General features: G+C 33.8%; 1 protein-coding gene across 1 annotated transcript; it reads left to right on the plus strand.

The window, feature by feature from the left end:
• The first annotated feature begins 6,541 nt into the window (after nucleotides 1-6,541).
• Nucleotides 6,542-14,311, plus strand: LOC7482377 (uncharacterized). Its single transcript, XM_024583886.2, has 10 exons — nucleotides 6,542-6,750; nucleotides 7,494-7,719; nucleotides 7,811-7,968; nucleotides 8,058-8,203; nucleotides 9,176-9,238; nucleotides 9,374-9,466; nucleotides 9,968-10,129; nucleotides 11,557-11,642; nucleotides 12,161-12,330; nucleotides 13,664-14,311. Exons 1-10 carry the CDS (start codon nucleotides 6,648-6,650, stop codon nucleotides 13,972-13,974), a joined length of 1,518 nt encoding a protein of 505 aa, XP_024439654.1. The 5' UTR covers nucleotides 6,542-6,647; the 3' UTR covers nucleotides 13,975-14,311.
• Nucleotides 14,312-20,635: the final 6,324 nt, after the last annotated feature.

The raw sequence follows: 20,635 nt of genomic DNA on the forward strand, positions 1-20,635 counted from the left end.
AGAATAAAGAGGAAGAGCCAACGCTATTTGTTGCTGGCAATAGAACACTTGAAGGAGGAGATGTCTGGTATATGGACTCAGGATCAAATAGCCGTGTGTGTTTTCTGAACTATAAGGAAATTCTTGCAGCAGGAGATGCTTCAGAGTTGCAGGTTGCTAGGGAAGGAAACATGGCAGTATATCAGAAAGATGGGCGACTGTTATCCACATGGAAGGGGTGTAAGAGATAACAATTTGGAAGAAGAATGACTTATTTATTCCATAACTGAATTTGGCTTAAATAGCCTTTACAGAGTAACAGAAAAGAGAAATAACAGCCCACTAATGCATGACTACAGCATTGTGGTACACGTAATAGAGAAATTGTCAAGCTTATGCAACTAACATCCTGAAAGACAGGGATTTATTCTAACAAACAATTCTACTGTAACTGAAAAACTTAAGCAATAACTTATCATTCCCTCCCTTAAACTAAACACTTTCAAGTATTTAGTTTATCTGATACATCATATATTCCTAGCATCTGTCTCAGTCTCAGAAAATGTTCCAACTTCAGTGGCTTAGTCATCACGTCAGCTATTTGATCCTTTGTGCCATAAAATTCCGACTTGATAACACCATCTTTAACCAAATCTCGCAGAAAATGGAACCGCACGTCTATATGCTTGCTTCTGCCATGCATGACAGGATTTTTAGAGAGTTTAATGGCTGAGCTGTTGTCACTCATGATTGTAGTGCTTCCTTCCTGCTTATGCCCTATCTTCTCAAGTATTCTCCTCATTCATACAGTCTGACAGGCACAGTTTGCAGCTGCAACAAATTCAGCCTCAGTGGTCGATAATGTGACTAGTGGTTGCTTCCTTGAAGACTATGAAACAACTCCTGAATTCATCAAAAAAACATATCCAGAAGTGCTTTTCCTGTCCTCAACATCTCCGACGTAATCACTGTCAGTGAATGCGAGAAGCTCTTCAACTTCACCCTTTTTGTAAAGTATCTCGTAGCTCACTGTCCCTTTCAAGTACCTGAGAGTTCTTTTGGCTGCTTGCAAATGTAGTTCTGTAGGCTTAGACATGTAACGACTAATTAAGCTCACAATGAACATTATATCAGGTCTAGTTGTGGTGAGATACATGAGACTTCCAACTATTTGCTTAAAATATGTTTCGTTAACTTTGACTCCTCCTTCATCACTGTGTAATTTTGAACCTGGTACAATGGGACTACACACAGCATTGCTATCCTCCATTCCAAAATGTTTTAGAACATCCAGTGCATATTTTCTTTGGCAGATATATATACCATTAGCAGTTTGCAAAACCTCTATGCCAAGGAAAAACCTCATACCCCCCAAATCAGACATATCAAATTCCCTTAACATAGACTCTTTAAATTTACTCATCATAACGTCATCATCACCAGTATATATCAAGTCATCCACGTAAATACTCACAATAAGAATAGTACCTTTATTGCTGGTTTTAACGAACAATGTTTGTTCACTGTGGCACCTCTGAAATCCTTCACTTACAAAGTGCGCTTCAATTCTGCTAAACCAAGCTCGAGGAGCTTGTTTTAGTCCATACAAGGGCTTTTGCAGTTTATACACTTTATACTCATTCCTTTTCTGCACATACCCCATCGGTTGCTCTACATATACATCTTCACTTAATTCTCCATGAAGAAAGACAGACTTCACGTCAAGTTGAAAAATCTTCCATCCCCTTTGAGCTGCCAAGGCAATAATCATGCGAACTGTATCCATTCTTGCCACTGGAGCATAGACTTCAGTGTAGTCCACTCCTTGCTGTTGTGAATAACCCTTGGCCACCAACCTTGCTTTGTATTTGTCTACCTCTCCAAGTTCATTGAATTTTGTCTTATAAATCCACTTTACCCCAATTTTCTTGGCACCTACGGGCAACTCAGTTAGTTGCCATATTTCATTCCTCTCAATCGCCTGCATCTTAGCGTCCATTGCCAGCCTCCATTTAGAACTCTTTTTAGCCTCTTCAAAACTAGATGGATCTGCAGACACAATTTGAGCCATGTTAACCTCAATATCCTCATCTGAAAAACCTTCACCAGTGACATAATCATTCAAATATGCTGGAGCTCGTTGGATTCTTCTTCTTTCTGTATTTAAATTTTCTTCTGTTGATGCATTTGAAGCTTCGGTTGATGCATTGGACAAGACTGAATTCGGCTCACCATTCACCATTCCCACATTTTCATTGCTATCTTCTTCACTGTTAACAACATCATCTTCAATCAAGTCATCACATGCCTCATCATCTCCCCATTCCAGATCCACCAAGATTTGTTCTTCAAAACTCTTGTCCCATTCTCATTGCTTTTCCTCTTCAAAAATGACATCTCGACTTACTACAATCCTTTTTGAGGTAGGATCGTATAATCGATATGCTTTTGATTCTTCACTGACTCCTAAAAGAACACAGAGAAGACTCTTGCTAGTCAACTTTGTCCTTCTGGCATCAGGGATATGAGCATATGAGATGCATCCAAAGACCCTGAAATGCTCCGCTGTAGGTTTTACCCCGCTCCAAGCTTCCTGTGGTGTGACATCTTTTATTGCTAATGTGGGACTCCTGTTTAGCACATAAATTGCCCAGTTAACAGCTTCAGGCCAGAAGTTTTTTGGCATCTTCTTCTCAGATAGCATGCTTCTAACCAGATTCATCACTGTTCGATTTTTCCGTTCTGCCACTCTATTTTGTTGTGGAGTGTATGCTGCTGTTAACTGTCTCTTAATACCATGTTGCTTGCAGAACTCGTTAAAATCTTTATAATTAAATTCCCCACCTCTATCAGTACGTAAGCATTTAATGGACAAACCAGTTTCATTTTCAACAAGTTTCTTAAAACATTTAAACATGTTGAATGCTTCAGACTTCTCACTCAAAAAATATATCCATGCCTTCCTACTGAAATCATCTATGAAACATAGTGAGTACCTTTTCTTGCTGTTTGACATTGGAGAGACTGGACCGCAAATGTCTGCATGTATTAGCTGCAACTTTTGTGTGGCTTTCCACGTGCTCCTTTTTGAAATAGGATCTCTATGTTGTTTCCCCATTATGCAATCAGTACAAGTCACAGTTGATGCAGATAGTTGTGGAAGACCATGAATCATGTTTTTAGACTGTAGTGTTCTTAAGCCTTTATAGCTTAAATGCCCATACCTGCAGTGCCAAAGATGAGCTAGGTCTGAAGTAGTTGTGTGAAAACAAGTATTCTTCTCCTTCTTGGGCTGAAAGTTGGCCAATAATAAAAACATTCTGTTGGCTGTCATCTCAGATTGAATAATAAGCCCTCTCTGTGGATGATATATGTGACACTTTCCTGATTGGATTAGGATTGCAAAACCACGCTTTTGAAGCTGTCTAATGCTTAGGAGGTTATTCTTCAGCTCTGGAACATAGAATACATCAGTGATCACGAAGTTACTATCATTTAAATGTAGTCTCACCCTTCCTTTTCCAAAAACGGTCATCTTGGTATTATTTCCCAGTTTTACCGTTTCCCGAAATGTCTCATTCAATTCACAAAATGCAGCCTTGTTCCCACTCATATGATTTGAGCAGCCTGAATCAAGGAACCAAATATCTTCTTGTGCTGTCTGGTTCACCTTGACATATGACATCAAGAGCATCTCTTCGTGTTCATTTAATTCAGTATAGTGGACTTCCTTCTCTCAAGCTGGACACTCATACTGAAAATGCCCAAGCTGATGACACTTGTAGCATTCAATGGTTGCCTTGTTGAAAGTTTGGCGACCTCTGCCTCTACCCCTGCCTCTGTAGTCACCTCTGCCTCGACCTCTACCTCCATTTCTATCGGCTATAGTCACTTTCAAAGCCTGCTCCTCGCCATTGCTCTTGTGAAACTTTTGTTCATGCACAACCAGTGAACTTTACAGTTCATCAACGGTGAGTGCATCAATATCCTTGGATTCTTCAATTGAGACAACTACATAGTTGAATTTCTCAGTTAAAGTTCTAAGAATCTTTTCCACAATAGTGACGTCCTTCATCTATTCTCCATTACTCCTCATTTTATTTGCTATACTCATGACACGAGCAAAATATTCTGTAATGGTTTCACTTGCTTTCATCTCTAGAAGTTCAAAATCTCTCCTCAATGCTTGAAGAGTTGAGCGCTTTACCCTTACATTTCCCTCGAACTTCTTTCTCATCGAATCCCATATCTGTTTTGAGGTACGCTTCTCCAGAATTTGCTCAAGAATTGTCCTGTCAATAGCCTAGAACATATAATTCTTTACTTTGAGATCCTTCATCATCAAATCCTCCAATTGCTTTTGTTGTGCTTCGGACAACACCATTTCTGCCACTGGTTCTTGATAACCAGTTTCAATCAGACTCCAGTACCCTTTGGATCTCAAGAGGTTTTCCATGAGCATACTCCAATGGTCATAGTGACCATCGAAATGTGGAATAGCTGGTTGCAAAAAATTCTTCTCTTCACTCATTCTCTCTTTTCTTTTCTTTTCTGTGTTTGGAAATCACTCAAAAGACTGCTGCTTTTTTTTTTCTCAGGCCCTAGGGGAGGCTCTGATACCAAATTATAAGGGATAACAATTTGGAAGAAGAATGACTTATTTATTCCATAACTGAACTTGGCTTAAATAGCCTTTACAGGGTAACAGAAAAGAGAAATAACAGCCCACTAATGCATGACTACAACATTGTGGTACACGTAACAGAGAAATTGTCAAGCTTATGCAACTAACATCCTGAAAGACAGGGATTTATTCTAATAAACAATTCTACTGTAACTGAAAAACTTAAACAATAACTTATCAAGGGGTCTGTCTGTCTTGAATTAAAAAGTGCAGAAAGGAGACTAATTGCACGTGTGAAAATGACACAAAATGGTATGTTTCTTTTACATCCATGCACACAACCTGCATCACTACCTCGCCATAGACTTAAAAGATGAAGCTGCAAAATGGCATCTATGTTTTGGCCATCTCTATTTCCATGGACTGAACTGAAGTCATTGTCCATAAAAAGAATGGTGAAGGGGCTGCCAAACATGAAAGAACCAGAACAAGTTTATGTCACCTGTGTGCTTGGGAAGCAAGCACAAGAATATTTTTCCGCTGGAATTTTATGAAGAGCAATTGTTTTTTTTCTTCCTTTTTCTTTTCAATTTCACCTTTTAATTAAACACACAATTTATTTAGTATTTTAATCTTAATTTTTATTTTTTAGTTGTCATTTTTTTATTTTAAATCTTTTTGTGTAATTAATATTTTTTTCCAAGTTAATTCTTCAACATCTAATTGTTTGAGAATTAAATTTCATGGTTTTTCCAGATAAACTACTTTAAGTCTAATGCCCCAGATCACGGGTTTGAAAAATTAACGTGAGCTTATATTTTTTTTGAACTTATTTTCTTATCAGCTTTGTGGTTTTTTACGATTTTTTTTTATCAAATTATTTTAATTTCATGACTTGGGCTGCTAGTTTAGTAGATTAATCCGGGTTGGTTCGTCTTTTATCCCCTGAATTATAGATTTATCATGCTAACTTGTATTAACTCCAACTTGTTTTTTTGTTTTTTTTTTTAATTTAATTTTTCCCTTTCATATTTAATGAGCTAATAATTAAGCTATATTGTACGTTATTTTTTATAAAAATGTTATTTTTTTTTATCAAGTTATTATTATTTTTTTTAATTTGATCGATATTGTTTTTTTATTATCTAATTAAAATAAAATTAACTTTTTTAATCCAATCCAATAATTATAATTTTTTTAAAAACATATTTACATCATCTAAATATTAGTTTTAACACAAAAAAGGACCCCGGAATATAGCGCGGTTGCACGTCTAGGATCACCTATAGTCACTTTCAAAGATTTTATTTTTGGCTGGATCGTTCTTGGTTGCTACTCTGTTATTCTTGGTGGTTGTCCTGACCTGGTGGTTTTTCAAAGATGGAAAGGAAGACAATGGAGATGTAGGCAATAAAGAAAATTTTAAAATTTAATTTTATTAATAATTCTAAATTCAATTACAAAAAATGTGTATTGTTTGCCAAATGAATTCAATTCAATGTACAGTTGTTAAAATATTTTAGTACAAATGATGTGAGATTTCCATAAACCAAACACCTCCTAAGAAAACACTTAAATTTTGAAGAATGTTTTAAAATATAATTACTATTTAAAATGTTTTTTATTTAAAAATATATTAAAATAATATTTTTTTATTTTTTAAAATTATTTTTAATATCAGTTAAAATACTAAAAAAAAATATTAATTTAAAAATTAAAACATAAAGACAAACACAAACCAGTATGGCAAAAGCAAGGTCCAATACGATCTTGATAATTTGATGACTGGACATTAGTCTCGAAGAGAGCATCCATGCTTAGCAACGACGCCAACACGCATAAAAAAATAAATAAAAAACACGACGCCAACACGCAAATAATTAAAACACAAAACGCGGCGTAGAAGAAAGAACAAGTGACAAATACAACAATACAACTGGCTGATTCGAAGCGCGCTCTCACTGCCTTCGTTTCTTCTTTTTCCCCTAACTAATAATATTTCACCTAAATAACAGAGCGACAGGAAGAGAGGGAGAGAGCAGCAATGGGTTCCTCGTCTCGTTCTCCTTCTCTTCTGCTTCTTTTCTCTTTGTTATTTGCCTCCTCTCTGTTCCTCTCACGTGCCACTCACGAGACCACTCTCAAAGGTACTACTGGCTTCTGATGTCTCCTCCATTTTATTTTGCTCGCTTCTTGATTGATTGCTGTGATCTGTCGTGGTGTAGTGCTCTTTTTGGTTTTGGACAAACACCGTTTGGAAATAAAACTGCATGTAATTGTGGGGTCTTTTTTTTTTTAAAAAAAGAAAGTTTTCGGAGCTAAGGTGCTGGCAATTGAAATCTATACAGTATATTAATTTCTTTTTTCTTCGGAGTTGATGGGTTTGTTAGGGCTTTATTTTTTGGTTGTGTAGTGTAGTGAAGTGAAAATAATTATTCTAACAAAAATCTGTAGATTATTTATGGGGTTTTGTTAAAATCGCTACTGGTAGGCACTCTTGGTATTATATGTTGGGTTTGATGTATATAAAATCGTTTGCCTTTGATAAGGAATGTTGCTTGTTGTAGCTGAATAGGCGTCTTTTTTTTGTGCCTTTTGAGTTTTGGAAGGTTTAATGGAGATTCGAAGTTTCTTGATATCGTAAACTTGAAACAAATCTTTTCTTGGGGTTGTTTTCTTCCTTTCTACTCTTGAATCTTAGACATGGTTTGAAATCGAGGGTCTGTTTAGGTAGTTATAGTATGCCTTAGTGCTGCTTGGTTGATTTATGTTTTTCTTCATGTGATTGAGAGCATTTGTTTGAAGTCTTAAATCTTCTCATGTACTTTGAGTGATTCGTTTTTTTCTACTTTGAATGATTGATAATTAATAATGCCTTCTACAATTACAGGCATTGACTCCGAGAATCCAGCTGTAGATGTCACTCCGTCCCACTTTCATGAGCGTGTGTTTAGCCATGATGGTTCTAAAGATGCTTTCTTTTGTGAACGAGTTAAAGTTTCTGGTCACTTGAGATGGAAACTCAGTAGGTATGCTAGTTCATTTCGAGTTACTTTGGCTCCGTCTGCACTAATCCCAGAGAGATTGCATATCAATATTCAGGTTTGCTTTCACCGGTAAGTGAATTTCTTGCATCTTGTTTTTTTTTTCTCTTTCTCTCTCAATTTGATAATGAAAATTTACGTCTCGTCCATGGAGCATTTCCAGGAATGCTTCCCTTGGATTATGCCAGTGCGAAAAGGATGATTGGAGAATTGTTCAGAAGGGGCTGTGGACATCTGTCATGTCTCCTTATGAGGAGAGATATGTTGATGTAAAGTTCATTGGTGATACTTCTGGATCCGTCTCAATTGCTGTTGATGAAGGTTTGGTTCCCCTTGTTCCCTGTTGTGTTTGGTCTTGCACACTGGATTTAAATTCCTTTATTGACACTGATTAATTGATGTTAGTGCAGATTTACAGCAATGGCGACTCATGTGTCTAGCAGTTGGATTTGTTTTACTATTGCTGGCACCGATAGTCAGCAGCTGGGTTCCCTTTTATTATAGCACTTCAATGGCTATTGGGGTTTTTCTTGTCATTATAATCCTCCTTTTTCAGGTCTGTAAGTTTGGTTTTGTTGCTTTCAGATCTTCCTCCCCCTTCTTCAATTTTTCTCTTTGCCTACACCAGTATCACCAAATTGGTTTGAAATGCAGAACCAAAAGTTTTAAATAAAAAATTCAGAGCATTGATGTTATTCGCTTATTTGAAGTTTTGGCTAAGGTCCAGCATGTGCCAATATGTGCCTGATTGAGTTGTAAATAACTAGCGATAGATATGGAGCTCTTTTATGTCCCAAACATCTTTTCTTCATGGAAGGGGCTGGGCTGCATTCAGTCTGAGTTGAAAATAGAGAAAATTTACCATCCTTGTGTGGATTGTTCTACTCAACATGCACCAAACCAAATGGGGCCTGTACACCTAGAGCTTATAATGGAAGGGGATTGCCATGATACTTTGTTAGCTGAGCCAGCTGTTTTTAGGGACTCAGGTTGTAGGTAACTGCATTTTCACGCATGGTGCAGTGCGCAACCTGCTTGTGACAGAATGGATGTTTAATGGCATTCTCATGAATTTTCAAAATCAAATTCCCTAGACTATTCTTCAGTTGATAATTTTGTTATTTCATGTCACTTATTTTTAGGTTTTTGTCATCAACATATAATGTCCAAAAAGGATTTGTTCTAGATCTTTTAAGCTCCATGGCCAGTTTCTGTGCCTCAATCTATTCATTGAAATAAAGTTGGAAGTTTCAATATAACATTTTTTTTGGCAATAACACAACACTTTATAATGGTGTTTAGGGATATAATTTTCAAATAGCAAAACTTTGATGTTAGTTTTGTTATAAATTATTTTGGTTTATTATGGTCGTCGTATTAAGAATGTATCTGAATATTAATATGCTTTCAATATTTGCAAGTTTCTATTCAATGCCTGCAATTTTGTGATTAAGAATTTCATCTTAGCTTTTCAGTTCATTATTGTGTAGACAGACTTACTATGTTTATCTTTGCTGTAATGTTGCAGGGAATGAAATTGTTGCCAACTGGAAGGAAGAATTTTTTCTATCTTTCCATATATGGATCAGTGGTGAGTTTGCTTTTACTTTAGCTTTAAGTTCCAATATCCTCTAATTATTTCCCCACACTTCCTCCCATTTTTTAGATAATGTTCCCTTTTCTTTTATCTAAGATGCATAACTCTCTTTATCTATTTCTGTTGCAGCTTGGAGCTGGCACTTTTATTTTACATCAAATTTCAACGCTGGTAAATTCGATTCTAGTCAACTTTGGGCTGAGTGAAGACATGCACAATCCTGTAAGTCTTTCTCTACATAGATTTTTATGCAGAGTTTTGTAGAGTGCTTGCAGTTACAGGTTCAAGGGAATCAATGTTCTAGAGCCAGTCCTGCAACGAACTCACATCTCATCTTCCCAGCACTTCCATATTGATACTGCATTAATATGTAGACACATGTAGTTTCTCTTTTTTCCTTTTTTTTGGGGTACCTTAAGCCATCATCCACAAACTACATTCTATGTTCTCATAGGCTTCTCAAGACACACATTGGCATTACTTTCCTGTTTGACAGATGTGATTTATTCTGGTAATATTTGAAAGTTTTGATAAATAAGAGCAATGCATTTTTTACTTAATTCAGAATCCCTCTCTCTCAAAGCACTTTTACAAAAGGAAAGGAGGGAAGAACCAATTGTGTGCATGTGATTCTTTTTTACAATATTATTCCTCACATGAAGTTTATTCTCTATTTGCTTCTTTTAAAGCATTATGTTTTGACCTTTCCCTATTTCACTACAGGTTTACATATTTATACTAGTAGGGATTGTTCTCACAGGAGCTGGTTTAGGGTTCTGGATGGTGAGGAAATTTGTAATCTCAAAGGATGGAAGTGTGGATGATGGTGTAGCACAGTTTGTCAAATGGGCAATGCGCATTATTGCATCCACCTTTATTTTACAGGTAAGACACCCGTTCATGTTAATTCCATTGCTTGATATCAAACTAAAAGAAGATTTCTAAAGTTGCTTGAGTGCCTCAAAATTAAAGAATTATTATACAGCTGCTGCATTTTACTGACGTGCTCCATTTTACATTTTCACATGAATATAAGTAGCACACATTGTAATCATGCACATATTTATTAGCACACAAAGTTCACCAATTCACAATGAATACCCTCCTTTTGGTGCATGGATATTTAGAGTTAAAGATCTGTTATTAAAGAACAAAAGGTTCATAATCATGCATATATCATCAGGGGGGATTTTTTTGGGAAAGATAGAGGTTACTGCAGGGCCAATGATGCGTGCTTTAATCAGTTAACAAGATTTACTACCTATTTAAAGGTATCCAGTTCTCTTTTTGACAAGAGAAAGTTAGAGAATGATAATTGGTTTTCTCTGACTTGCTTCTATGGTATGATATTCATCAAGTTACTACTATTATTAGAGAATGATAATCTTATATAGGACGTTGTTTGATGTTAGCCAGCCATTTGAATTGTGTTAGATAAATTACAATAGGTCTGGGGTTGTGTACTTGTGTTGGTTTATGGGGAGCTTTTCTGTTTACAGTGATATGCCTTGTGCTGAATTAATTCCACTGTGGCCAGTTCACCTTAGTTTCAGCCCTGTGAAGGCAATTTTTTTATCCTTCCAGTAATTGTGCCATAGTTGTGATGCGGGACAAAGAAATTTAAGAGAAGTAAAAGAAAGAAGGAAGAAGCTAAGAAGAAGCCAAAGAAAGATAATAAAAAACTAAAGAAGAGAAGAGAAAGGGAGGAGGTGAAGTCTGCAACTTTAGAACTTTTAATAATTAATTCTAAAACTGATTACAATGTCAAAAATTATGTTATTAGTAAAACCCTAAAACAACCAACAATTAGGCCAGCGGCCCACTAAAATAGATTGAAATCCAAAATAGAATAACATCAAACCTAATAATAAAACTCAAAAGTCCAAATAAATTAAACCCAATAACATAGGCTAAAGCCCAATCTCCCAACCAAAGAACAACAAGTTGGGCTACCCTCCATTGTCTATAATCATACGTGTGTGTGAACCGTGTCTTGTGTCTGGTATCCCCGTCAAGTTGTTTTCCTATGACACTAGGATTATACGAGTCTCTAAACTTGATACTTCCTCTATGCCCTCCAGAGTCCATGTGGTATAGACTTGACTTTATATGAAATGTGTCATCATATTTCACTGACTTAGGCAGTCTATACTGTCATTCTGTTACACTCTTCTTGTGCGCTACTAGTTAAGCTTTTTTCTTCTTAGCTCATTTTCTTGTAGTTATTTTAAGAACAAATTTTGTTTTGACAGCATATTTTGAGTGATGACTGCTGTATGACCAGGTTTTCTTGCTTTCCTTTTCTTTCTCAGAGCACTCTTGATACTCCTTTAGCAATGGGCGCCTTGCTTTCTTCTTGTGCAATCTGCTCTGTTACTTTGAAGTGGTGGTATAAAAGGTAAGCTCTGTAATTTTCACTTCCCTCCTGTTGTTTAAGAGTACTGTTGTTTTGAAGTAGTTGCATTCAGTTAAAAGGGTGGTAATTCTGTATCAAATTAGTATTTGGGATTGAAACCAAATTAATGATCTTGTGAATAATGCGTAGAACTTATCTAGATTGTGCATCACAATGGTCTTAAGAAAAATTAATTGGATGGGTGGTCGTCATGATCCTTGTTTATGAAGTTTAATGAACAGATGTGGAAGTTGACCAATGTCATCCTGACACCCTATAGTAGAGCATTGACATTGTTAGAAAACAAAGGTGAAGTTGGACACCCTATAGTAGAGCATTGGCATTATTAGAAAACAAAGGTGAAGTTGGACTTATTTCAGATGGTATAAACAAGATTGTATTAGTGTCTTTTTGCTAAGTGCTTCTGAAAGACTTGCTTTTTTGTATGTGCTCTAAATATTTCACTTCATGTATTTTTAGTTCAGTATATAACTTCAGCACCCAACTGTGATTTAATACAGGGATCAATCAGATTCTGGGGGTGGGAGTGCTTGGCTCCAGCCTGCAGGACAGACAACAGCAAGATTTCGACGCGCTGAATTCCATAGTAGGTCAGGAAAAATGAGCCCCCAGGGGAAGATGTGGAACAGTCCAAAAAGCTCATCTGCTTGGACCAGCTCTCCTGTTAAAGGTAAGTACTACGGACCATGATACCTTGGCACGATTTTGTCATAGAAACTGGGAACACATTAAATATGGGCCATTGGATTATAATCTTTTTGTTTATTTTGTCCTTATCCTACAAGTTCGTTTTAGCTCTAGACTCTGGTACTAAACGTGAAACTATCCCTAAACAAACAAGTTACATGAAAAGGACCAAATCAGATTCAAATCTGAAATGAAATTGGTCAATTGAGAAAATTTGATTCAATGAATAAGAGATCCAAAATATACTAACCTATTTAGAAAAAAACTTGATTATGATTAGGTGTTGATATAATTATCCAATTAACACTAACAAAATTGAACGTCAACAATTGTATCTGCTTCTTTTTCCAGTTTTGAAAATTCAAGAGTTAATTGCGCACTTTATAACTTAACAACCAAACTATTTTAAGAGTTACATAAATATTAAAACCTACAAGGGCAAAATGGGAAAAAAAAAGTTCTATTATTTTTGTTTGGTCTGGGACCTAATCACACAATCACAGAAATTAGGGATCAAAACATAAATTGACATTTGTGTTGTGGGTTTGTGTTAAGGGTGTGTGTCACTGTGGATTTTTCCTTGCTTTATTTTACTTAATTTCTTGTTTTTACCTTTATGTTTGTTTTTCTGGTTCTGCATTTATTTTGCTGCTATTAACCAGCTCATTGGCAGTTTGATGAACACATCTCATGTATGTGCTAGTTCTTGCACTATGCATTTTTCTTTACTTAAGCAAAAACTGAGATTTTTCATCTTCTTTTTCCCAAAAAAATTTCCGCCATTATGTGCAATTGAAATCATCCATTCTAACACTTTCCTTGCTCATCCTAAAATATTAATTAAGAGAACTGGCTCTTGACTCATATCCTTGCATTATGTTATAATTGTGTCCCCTTGTAGGTTTCATCAACATCTAGAGTTTCCTTGCCTAATGTAACTGGAAATTCAACATCTAGAGTTTCCATGCCTAATGATAACCAGAGATTCCCAATGACTATGGTGTTGAGATTTTAGGGGGGGAAATCTGGTTATTTACTTTACGTGGACAGAATGTTCCAGTATCACTGATCTGTTCACGTTCCTTGCTACACCAAGTATATAATTTCTGTTTCCATTCCTTGAAAGGAATTTAAAGTAACAAATTCAGATGCTTCCGAGGCAATATTTTTGTGCCTCTAATTTGGATGATATGTAGGTTCATTTATCTTGTATGGTCATTCTTTATCTAATGTTTTTGGATCATTCAACAAGGTACTGGATCTGTCATTTATCAACCATCCAGTATAGAGTGATTTGCTTTTCTTGGCATTGGCAGGTGTGGTATCACCATCTTCTCACTTGGCAACAGTAGATAAGCAGGATCACTATTCAACCTTCCACAAAACACCAAGACGAAAGAAGTTCACAAAGAAACAGTGGGAGGATTTCACCAGGGAATCGACACATGAAGCCGTAATGGAATGGGCAGCATCACCTGAAGTCACCAATTGGATCATCAACAATGCTGACCGTATTCAACTCCTTCCAAGCAATTATGGTTCTGAAGAAATGGTGGGAAGTGAATCAGACTCCACAGATGCGTCTGTTGCCGGGAGTGGCAAACCATTTAGCCTTTTCAATTGGTAGAGACTGGACTAGAAAAGTTATAGTAGCAGTCAGGGATCTGCTCCTTAGATTGTGTAGAGAGGTGGCAATAGTTTAGGAATCTAGTTCGCTGCACCATCAAGCAATACCAACAAGCCGAATGACATTTTTTTTCTAGGATTAGCTAACCATTTGATTAGCTGTATGTTTCAAGAATTTAATCAATGTAATAACCAAAAGATATGCAAGGTAGGTCTGTAAGTATAAAACTACAGTTCGGTACAGAATGGAATGCTATCGTTAGTTCTTGATTATTTATTCTCGAAGTGTCATCTTGGCGAAGACAAAATATTAAAGTAAACAAATACCTTGAAACAGAGATTTGTTGGTTTTTGTAAGTTGTTTGCTAAGGAACTGTGTGATCTTTCTTGTCTAGTTTCACATAATAGACTGAACAATTCAAGATATTGTGTTCTCTAGTTTGCTGAGTGAATCTAAAAGTTTTTACTTGGAAAAGTTCAAGGATAAATGTTAGTCTGATGTAGTGATTTTATTTTTTGTTATTCTTTATTTTTATATCTATTTTGTATTTTATTCTGATAAAAAACTTTTTATTTATGTGAGGGATTGTTAGAATATGAATTAAAAGTTGTATTTATTAAAATTTTATTTGAAATAGTTGTTTATTTTAAAACAAAAAGTTGTATCATTTTGTTTTAAAAGTAATGTTAAAATTAATTGTCAAAATTGCCTATAAAAAAAAAACAATTTTGATATGGTTTTGATAATGGAGAAAATTTTTAATCTTTCTAAAACTCGTCTCTTTTACATAATTTCAATTAAAATTATTATAAAGTGACATAAATTTTGATTCGCTGTTTATTCTTGGTTTTTGCTATAAGAATAAAAAATTGAGTAAGCCAAAGAAACAATATTGCAATCACATTATTAGCATCAAAGATTAGGTAATAAATTATTTTAAAACTAGAGGATTGATCCTTGCCTTAATCTATTTCTTCAAGTTTATTTTCTATCAACAAGTATTGCAAGTTAATTTATTTTTTAGTTGTTGATTTATATGCTTGTTTTATGTTTTGCAGAAACCATGTCATTAGAGTAAAGAAGAATAACAATCTTAGGAACTATTTAAAGTGTTCCAAAAAAAAATTTAAATTAACCTACATGATTCAAAGAAACCAAAAAAAAAAAAATTCTACTATGATGAATTGAACAAAATCCAACAAAGGATCCTTCTCTTTAATATACAAAAAAAAAAATCTCCTTATTATCAAAACAAAATATTTACTCTTGTAAAAGAGTAAAGAAAAACAAAAAATCTATTAGTATTTTCAGAACAATAAAGTATCTCAAATCTTCTTCCAAATTGTTCTAACTTTTACCCCCAAATAATTAATAAATAATAATCTTTTCACTTCTTATTTCAAGGGACCCACCACAACCACTACCATCATGAAGACCATATCCCCTCTTATAAATTTAATGTTCTCACATTTCAAGTTTTAATCAACTTTCTCTTGGGTTCGTAGCACCATAGTATTTCTTCTTCTCTTCCAACCCACCTCCCCACCACTATCATGCACATCCCCAACCTTCTCCCTGTCCATAACAAAAATAGTAAATGGATCCCATAAATTTACAATTCAAGGCTACTCATTAGCCAAAGAAATTGGTATAAGGAAACATATAACTAACTAGATTTTCACTATTGTTAGGTATGAATGAACTATTTATTTCTACTCACGCAATCCTTCTTATGTCTCTATTTTTATTGATCTTTCTAGAGAAAATAGTGATGTTCGTGTCCTTTTCGACATCACCCTAGTTGAAAATAATGGTAAAGGAAAACATAAAGTTCATAGTCACTTTGATCATTCACTAGAGGGTGGCTATACACCCTCAAGTATCATGGCAACATGTGGTAAGGGAATTTTAGGGTTTTTATTTATAGTTTTTAGTTATTAGGGAATCAGAATTAACTGTTCTTATTGCTAATTTAAGATATGGATTCGAGTTTCCCTCGATAGATTAGTTGGTAAGGGGTATATTTTCTAAGCTGTGAAATATAACTTAGTCAACTTAGTTTTTGATAAATTCATGATGTATTTTGCATATTTAAGAACTATTTTGAACTAAAGGAATGCAAATGAAGGGAATAAAGATGTTGCTTGGTTTTTCACCTTTTAACATTGTCCAAACAATACCTTAACAAACATATTTTAAGGAAAATTTAAGTCCATAATAGAGGGAAAAAAAAGAATGGGCTGTAAAATATATTGGATTAATTTTTCTATCATATGAATGCGAGAAGTAAGGGTGTTTTTTTAATGGGAGAGTACTAATAACATGCTATAATACCTTACCTTCCTTAACAAACGCATGAAGGTTTTTATATATCCAATTGTGATATAGCCAAAATTGATACAATTTTATGCTTTTAGAAAATGAGTTTCTTTGGAGCGATGTATATGGAGTACATGTATTATTTTTCTTGCCTTATTTCCCATCCTTCTCATGATTTGATTATTTTTTTTACCTTCAAATATGGTTATGGTTCTATTAAATGAGCTAGGACAATTCAATATTTAGTGTGACAAGAAGAATTCGAAGACAACAAGAACATTAAAGATGAAGACATCGAAAAGAAAACAAAAATATAAATATAATCATCATTGAATATGGAAGAGCAAAGAAAGAGATTTTAGACCTATAACTACTAGGTTAATTGCATGTAATACTAGGCATGTATCTGCTAATCTTTACTCTCTTAGAAAATAAGAAAGTTATCTCTTTTCTTTAGTTTCTGTTACACCAAAGACCATCCTTGTCAATTCTCCTTCATCGTCTTTTTCTCTAACACTTTTTTTCTCAATATGAGGTAAAAATCAATTTTTGTACATGTCAGGATTTGTAAATGATAAATTATTCATAATCTCTTGATGTCGCATGGTCATGAGAGTAAAGTGGGGTTATAAATGCATTACTACAAGTCAAAATAAAGTAAATAACCAAACTTATGCAGTCTATTCTAACCTATATGGCAAGGCCTTTCTAAATTTTGATTAACATTAAATTATACCCCAACATAGAATTATATGCTGGGAAACTCTAGGTAGATTTTCAGCCCAATTCAACAGTATGATTGAGAATTATAAGATAGTAGACACAATTACGTTAGAATCCAAATTTCCTTGTTCAACCCTTTCTTGGATTGTATCACAAGGCCTATGAGACATTAGGACGCACATTGCACTTGACTCCTAGGCCCGAACCCATTTTAAAAAAGCCTTCAAGGCATGAACCGTTATTAAAATGGGCTTTGAGATAACAAAAAATTATTTAAAAATACTGATAAATTCTGGTTCATCACCTTTAAATGATGTACATGCAATTGATTGACTATTCTCACTTCCAATAGATAATTGTGACCACTAATTAATGATGAACATTTTCGATCAATAGTCCAACCCTAAAAGGTTAGTTACAGATCCTATTATAAGAGCCTAACTTGTACAAAATGAATAACACTATAGAATAAAAAGCTTAATGGAAAGAGAAGGAAGATAAATCTTTCTCTTTTTCAAGGAAAAAAGGATTGTTTTATATACTATGTTGTATTTTTTTTCTTTATATTCAATTAATTAAAGGTATTCTCGGATAAACTTGTGTGTCAATAATGATTAAATTCTCTTCTTGAAAGATTTTGAAAGCACATCTCACCTCATTAATGCATTTAAGGGTATAAATTCTTCTAATTATTAATCTTAAAATTTGAATTCAAGAAATAAAAAAAGAGAGCAAACGTTAGTATATCTCTTAATGTCATATACTAGGGTTTTACCAAATGAGAACTAAGAATGAAAGAAATTGTTAAAAAATTTAAATTTAAATTTATTTATTATTATTAGTATATTTAGGTTTTTAAACTTCAAATTTAATATGGTGGTTAGCACACATGAGTTAGGTCTATCTATCCTAAAATTTTGGTTTATTTAGAGTTTGGATTGTGTTAGAGTTTGGGTTGCAAAAACTACTCATACAAGGAGTGTTTGGTTTTGTATTTTCAAACTGTTTTTCACTTGAAAAAAATCAAATCAATACTTTTAGATGATTTTTGATGGTTTTGATGTGTTGGTGTTAAAAAAAACTAAAAAAAAAACACCATTTTAATGTATTCTTAATTGAAAAGCACTATGTAAAAATACTATGCATCATACTGCCAAACATATCCAAACTCTATTTAAAAAACAGGTTATTTGTACACGTCAACATCAAACCCAATATATTAAACAAATGTTTGTCTTTCATGTCATTTCATCTCTCATATAATCAATAAACTAGTATTTTAAAGATATACTAAATTAAAAATAAGTACTTATTAGTTTACTTCTCGTGCTATGCTATGAGCTTAATTAAAAAAAATTTAACATAAAAAAAAATATCAAAGTTGTGGGGAATTTTTTTAATATTACAATGAAACACGGTCCAACAAGTCAAACTTAAAACCCCCGACTTGAGTCTTTGACAAGTATGAGTTTCCAATTAAATTATGTGAGAATTGCTTTGAGTGACTCCATCGACTTAGTGGGTTTCAAGACAAAAAAATCAAAGAACAAAAAATAACATGAAAAATAAAGACTAGACACTCGGGTATAAAGACGATATGAACTACCGTTAAAAATAGATTTGAATTTAAAAAATAATTAAAATTCATTTTTTTTTAACATTGAGAATATGACGTGTTGGATTGATTCTAATCAATCTAGGTTAACTCGTCAAACTCGTAACAAATATATATTAATTTAAAAATAATCTCAAAACACCAAAAAATATTAATTTGAAATAAAAAAATATTTTTTAATATTTTTTAAAATACTTTTTAAACACAAAAACAAACAACCCTAAAATAATCTTAAAATATAAACTAAGTCAAGTTAAAAAACATCAACCTTGGACTTGGCTAAGGTAACATGTAAATCCTGGACAAAGCATGTCGTTTTAACAATGCCGAAGAGGTAAATTCAATTGCAAATTAATTTATCAATCTGTGGGCAGCTGGAGTTTTTCCTTATAAAGAAATAAAAACCATTAATTTTCAAAATTAACAATTTGCATTTCAATGATATGACAGATCATATTACCATTAACTTGAGAGAGACTATTATCTCATTCATCCCTTCTCACCCTCCCTCCCTATCAATCCCACCTCGGCAACAGACCCGAAGGAGTAAAAGAAAAGTTCGAGCTTCAACAATTTCTTCATAGAGATTGGTCAGGGGATCTCAACTGTACAGCTTCTGCCTAAAATATACAAGATTCTAAAACAAAATTCAAGGATGCAACTGTTCAGCATGGCTGGTGCATGTACAAGGATGCAAAAGTTGCATTTTCAGTAGGATACTTCTATAGTAAACCATACAGAATTGAACTATGGAAGTAGTTCAGGTTCAGGGGACCAAAACACTGGAAGAGATTTGAGTTCCTCCCCGGAGTGCAAGGCCATTCACCTTATGCCGGCATGTTAGTTCCCCCCTGTCCTTAAAGAGGGTTCAAAATGTTCCATATCAATCCTCATCATCAACAGCAGCGTTCTCCTGCCTCTTGTCTCTAAATTCACCATCACTATTCTGCAGATCAGCAGAATTCTCTCGCAGAAGGCTCGACTGTGGCTTCCTCTCTGAAATCTCATCCTCGTCAGATTCTGACCATGCCCGCTTCCTCCTGCCTGCTGATGAAGGTGCAGCCTTCATCCAAAGGAGCAACACAGAAAAATACATGAGAAAGGGAAATTTTCATATTTTAATGAACTGCTGCTAAAAAACAAACCGATTAAATAGCTAGAATAAAACAGAGTTTAATTAACATTTACCAAGCAGCCTCTTAATGATGCTAAATGATGATTCACTGGTTCTAATTCGTTGATTTCATAGACAAAGTAGCACATCAATAATATGAACAAACCTTAGCACCAACAAACTAATAAACCTTTCATCACAACACAGAAGTTTGAATTGCTCCCCAATCACTGGGTGCTTCCAGCAGCAGGTTTAAGATAGCAAGTAATGTAGCTAAGTTTCAACATGAAAAAACATTACTTTATTAGAGTTGCAAGTCGAAAACAAAAACAAACAAGTTCTTAGATTATGTTTGGTATGATTTTTAGGAATTAATTTAAGTTGTTTTTTTTTAAAAAAATTTTGACTCAAAAAAAGTAATGAATACATTTGTTAGAAATAATTTTTAATTAAATAAAAAATTTATTGAAAACTTGAGTCAAAATTTTAATTTAATCAAAAGTTAATATTTTTAATTTTAGAATTATAACTTATATTACATCTTTGCTTAAAAAAATTATTGTTTTAAGTCATGATTATAAATCAAAGTTATTTTAATTTATTTTTATCACAATTTATTTATAAAAAAATAATTGAAAATTTATGCCAAATAAATTTTTAAATTTATCAACTAATAAATATAAGTATGAATAGACAACTTAAAATTTGTTTGTTTTTATATTTTAAAATTTTTTAAAAAGGTATTTAATTTTTTTTTATATTTTTTTATTATATCGATGTTAAAAATAAAAAAAATTACATTAAATTTTTTTAAATAAAAAATATATATAAAAAAACAATCATTTCCTAAAATAAAAAAGCCTTTCCATAATGTTTTTTGTTTTCATTGG

The sequence above is a fragment of the Populus trichocarpa genome, chromosome 13 (genome assembly GCF_000002775.5).
Source record: "Populus trichocarpa isolate Nisqually-1 chromosome 13, P.trichocarpa_v4.1, whole genome shotgun sequence".
Lineage (NCBI taxonomy): Eukaryota > Viridiplantae > Streptophyta > Magnoliopsida > Malpighiales > Salicaceae > Populus > Populus trichocarpa.

Coding starts and splice junctions, on each gene's coding strand:
- LOC7482377 (XM_024583886.2), top strand. CDS start 6,648: ATGGGTTCCTCGTCTCGTTCTCCTTCTCTTCTGCTTCTTTTCTCTTTG. Junction 7,720..7,810: donor ATTCAGGTTTGCTTTCACCG/GTAAGTGAATTT, acceptor GAGCATTTCCAG/GAATGCTTCCCTTGGATTAT. Junction 10,130..11,556: donor CATCCACCTTTATTTTACAG/GTAAGACACCCG, acceptor TTTCTTTCTCAG/AGCACTCTTGATACTCCTTT.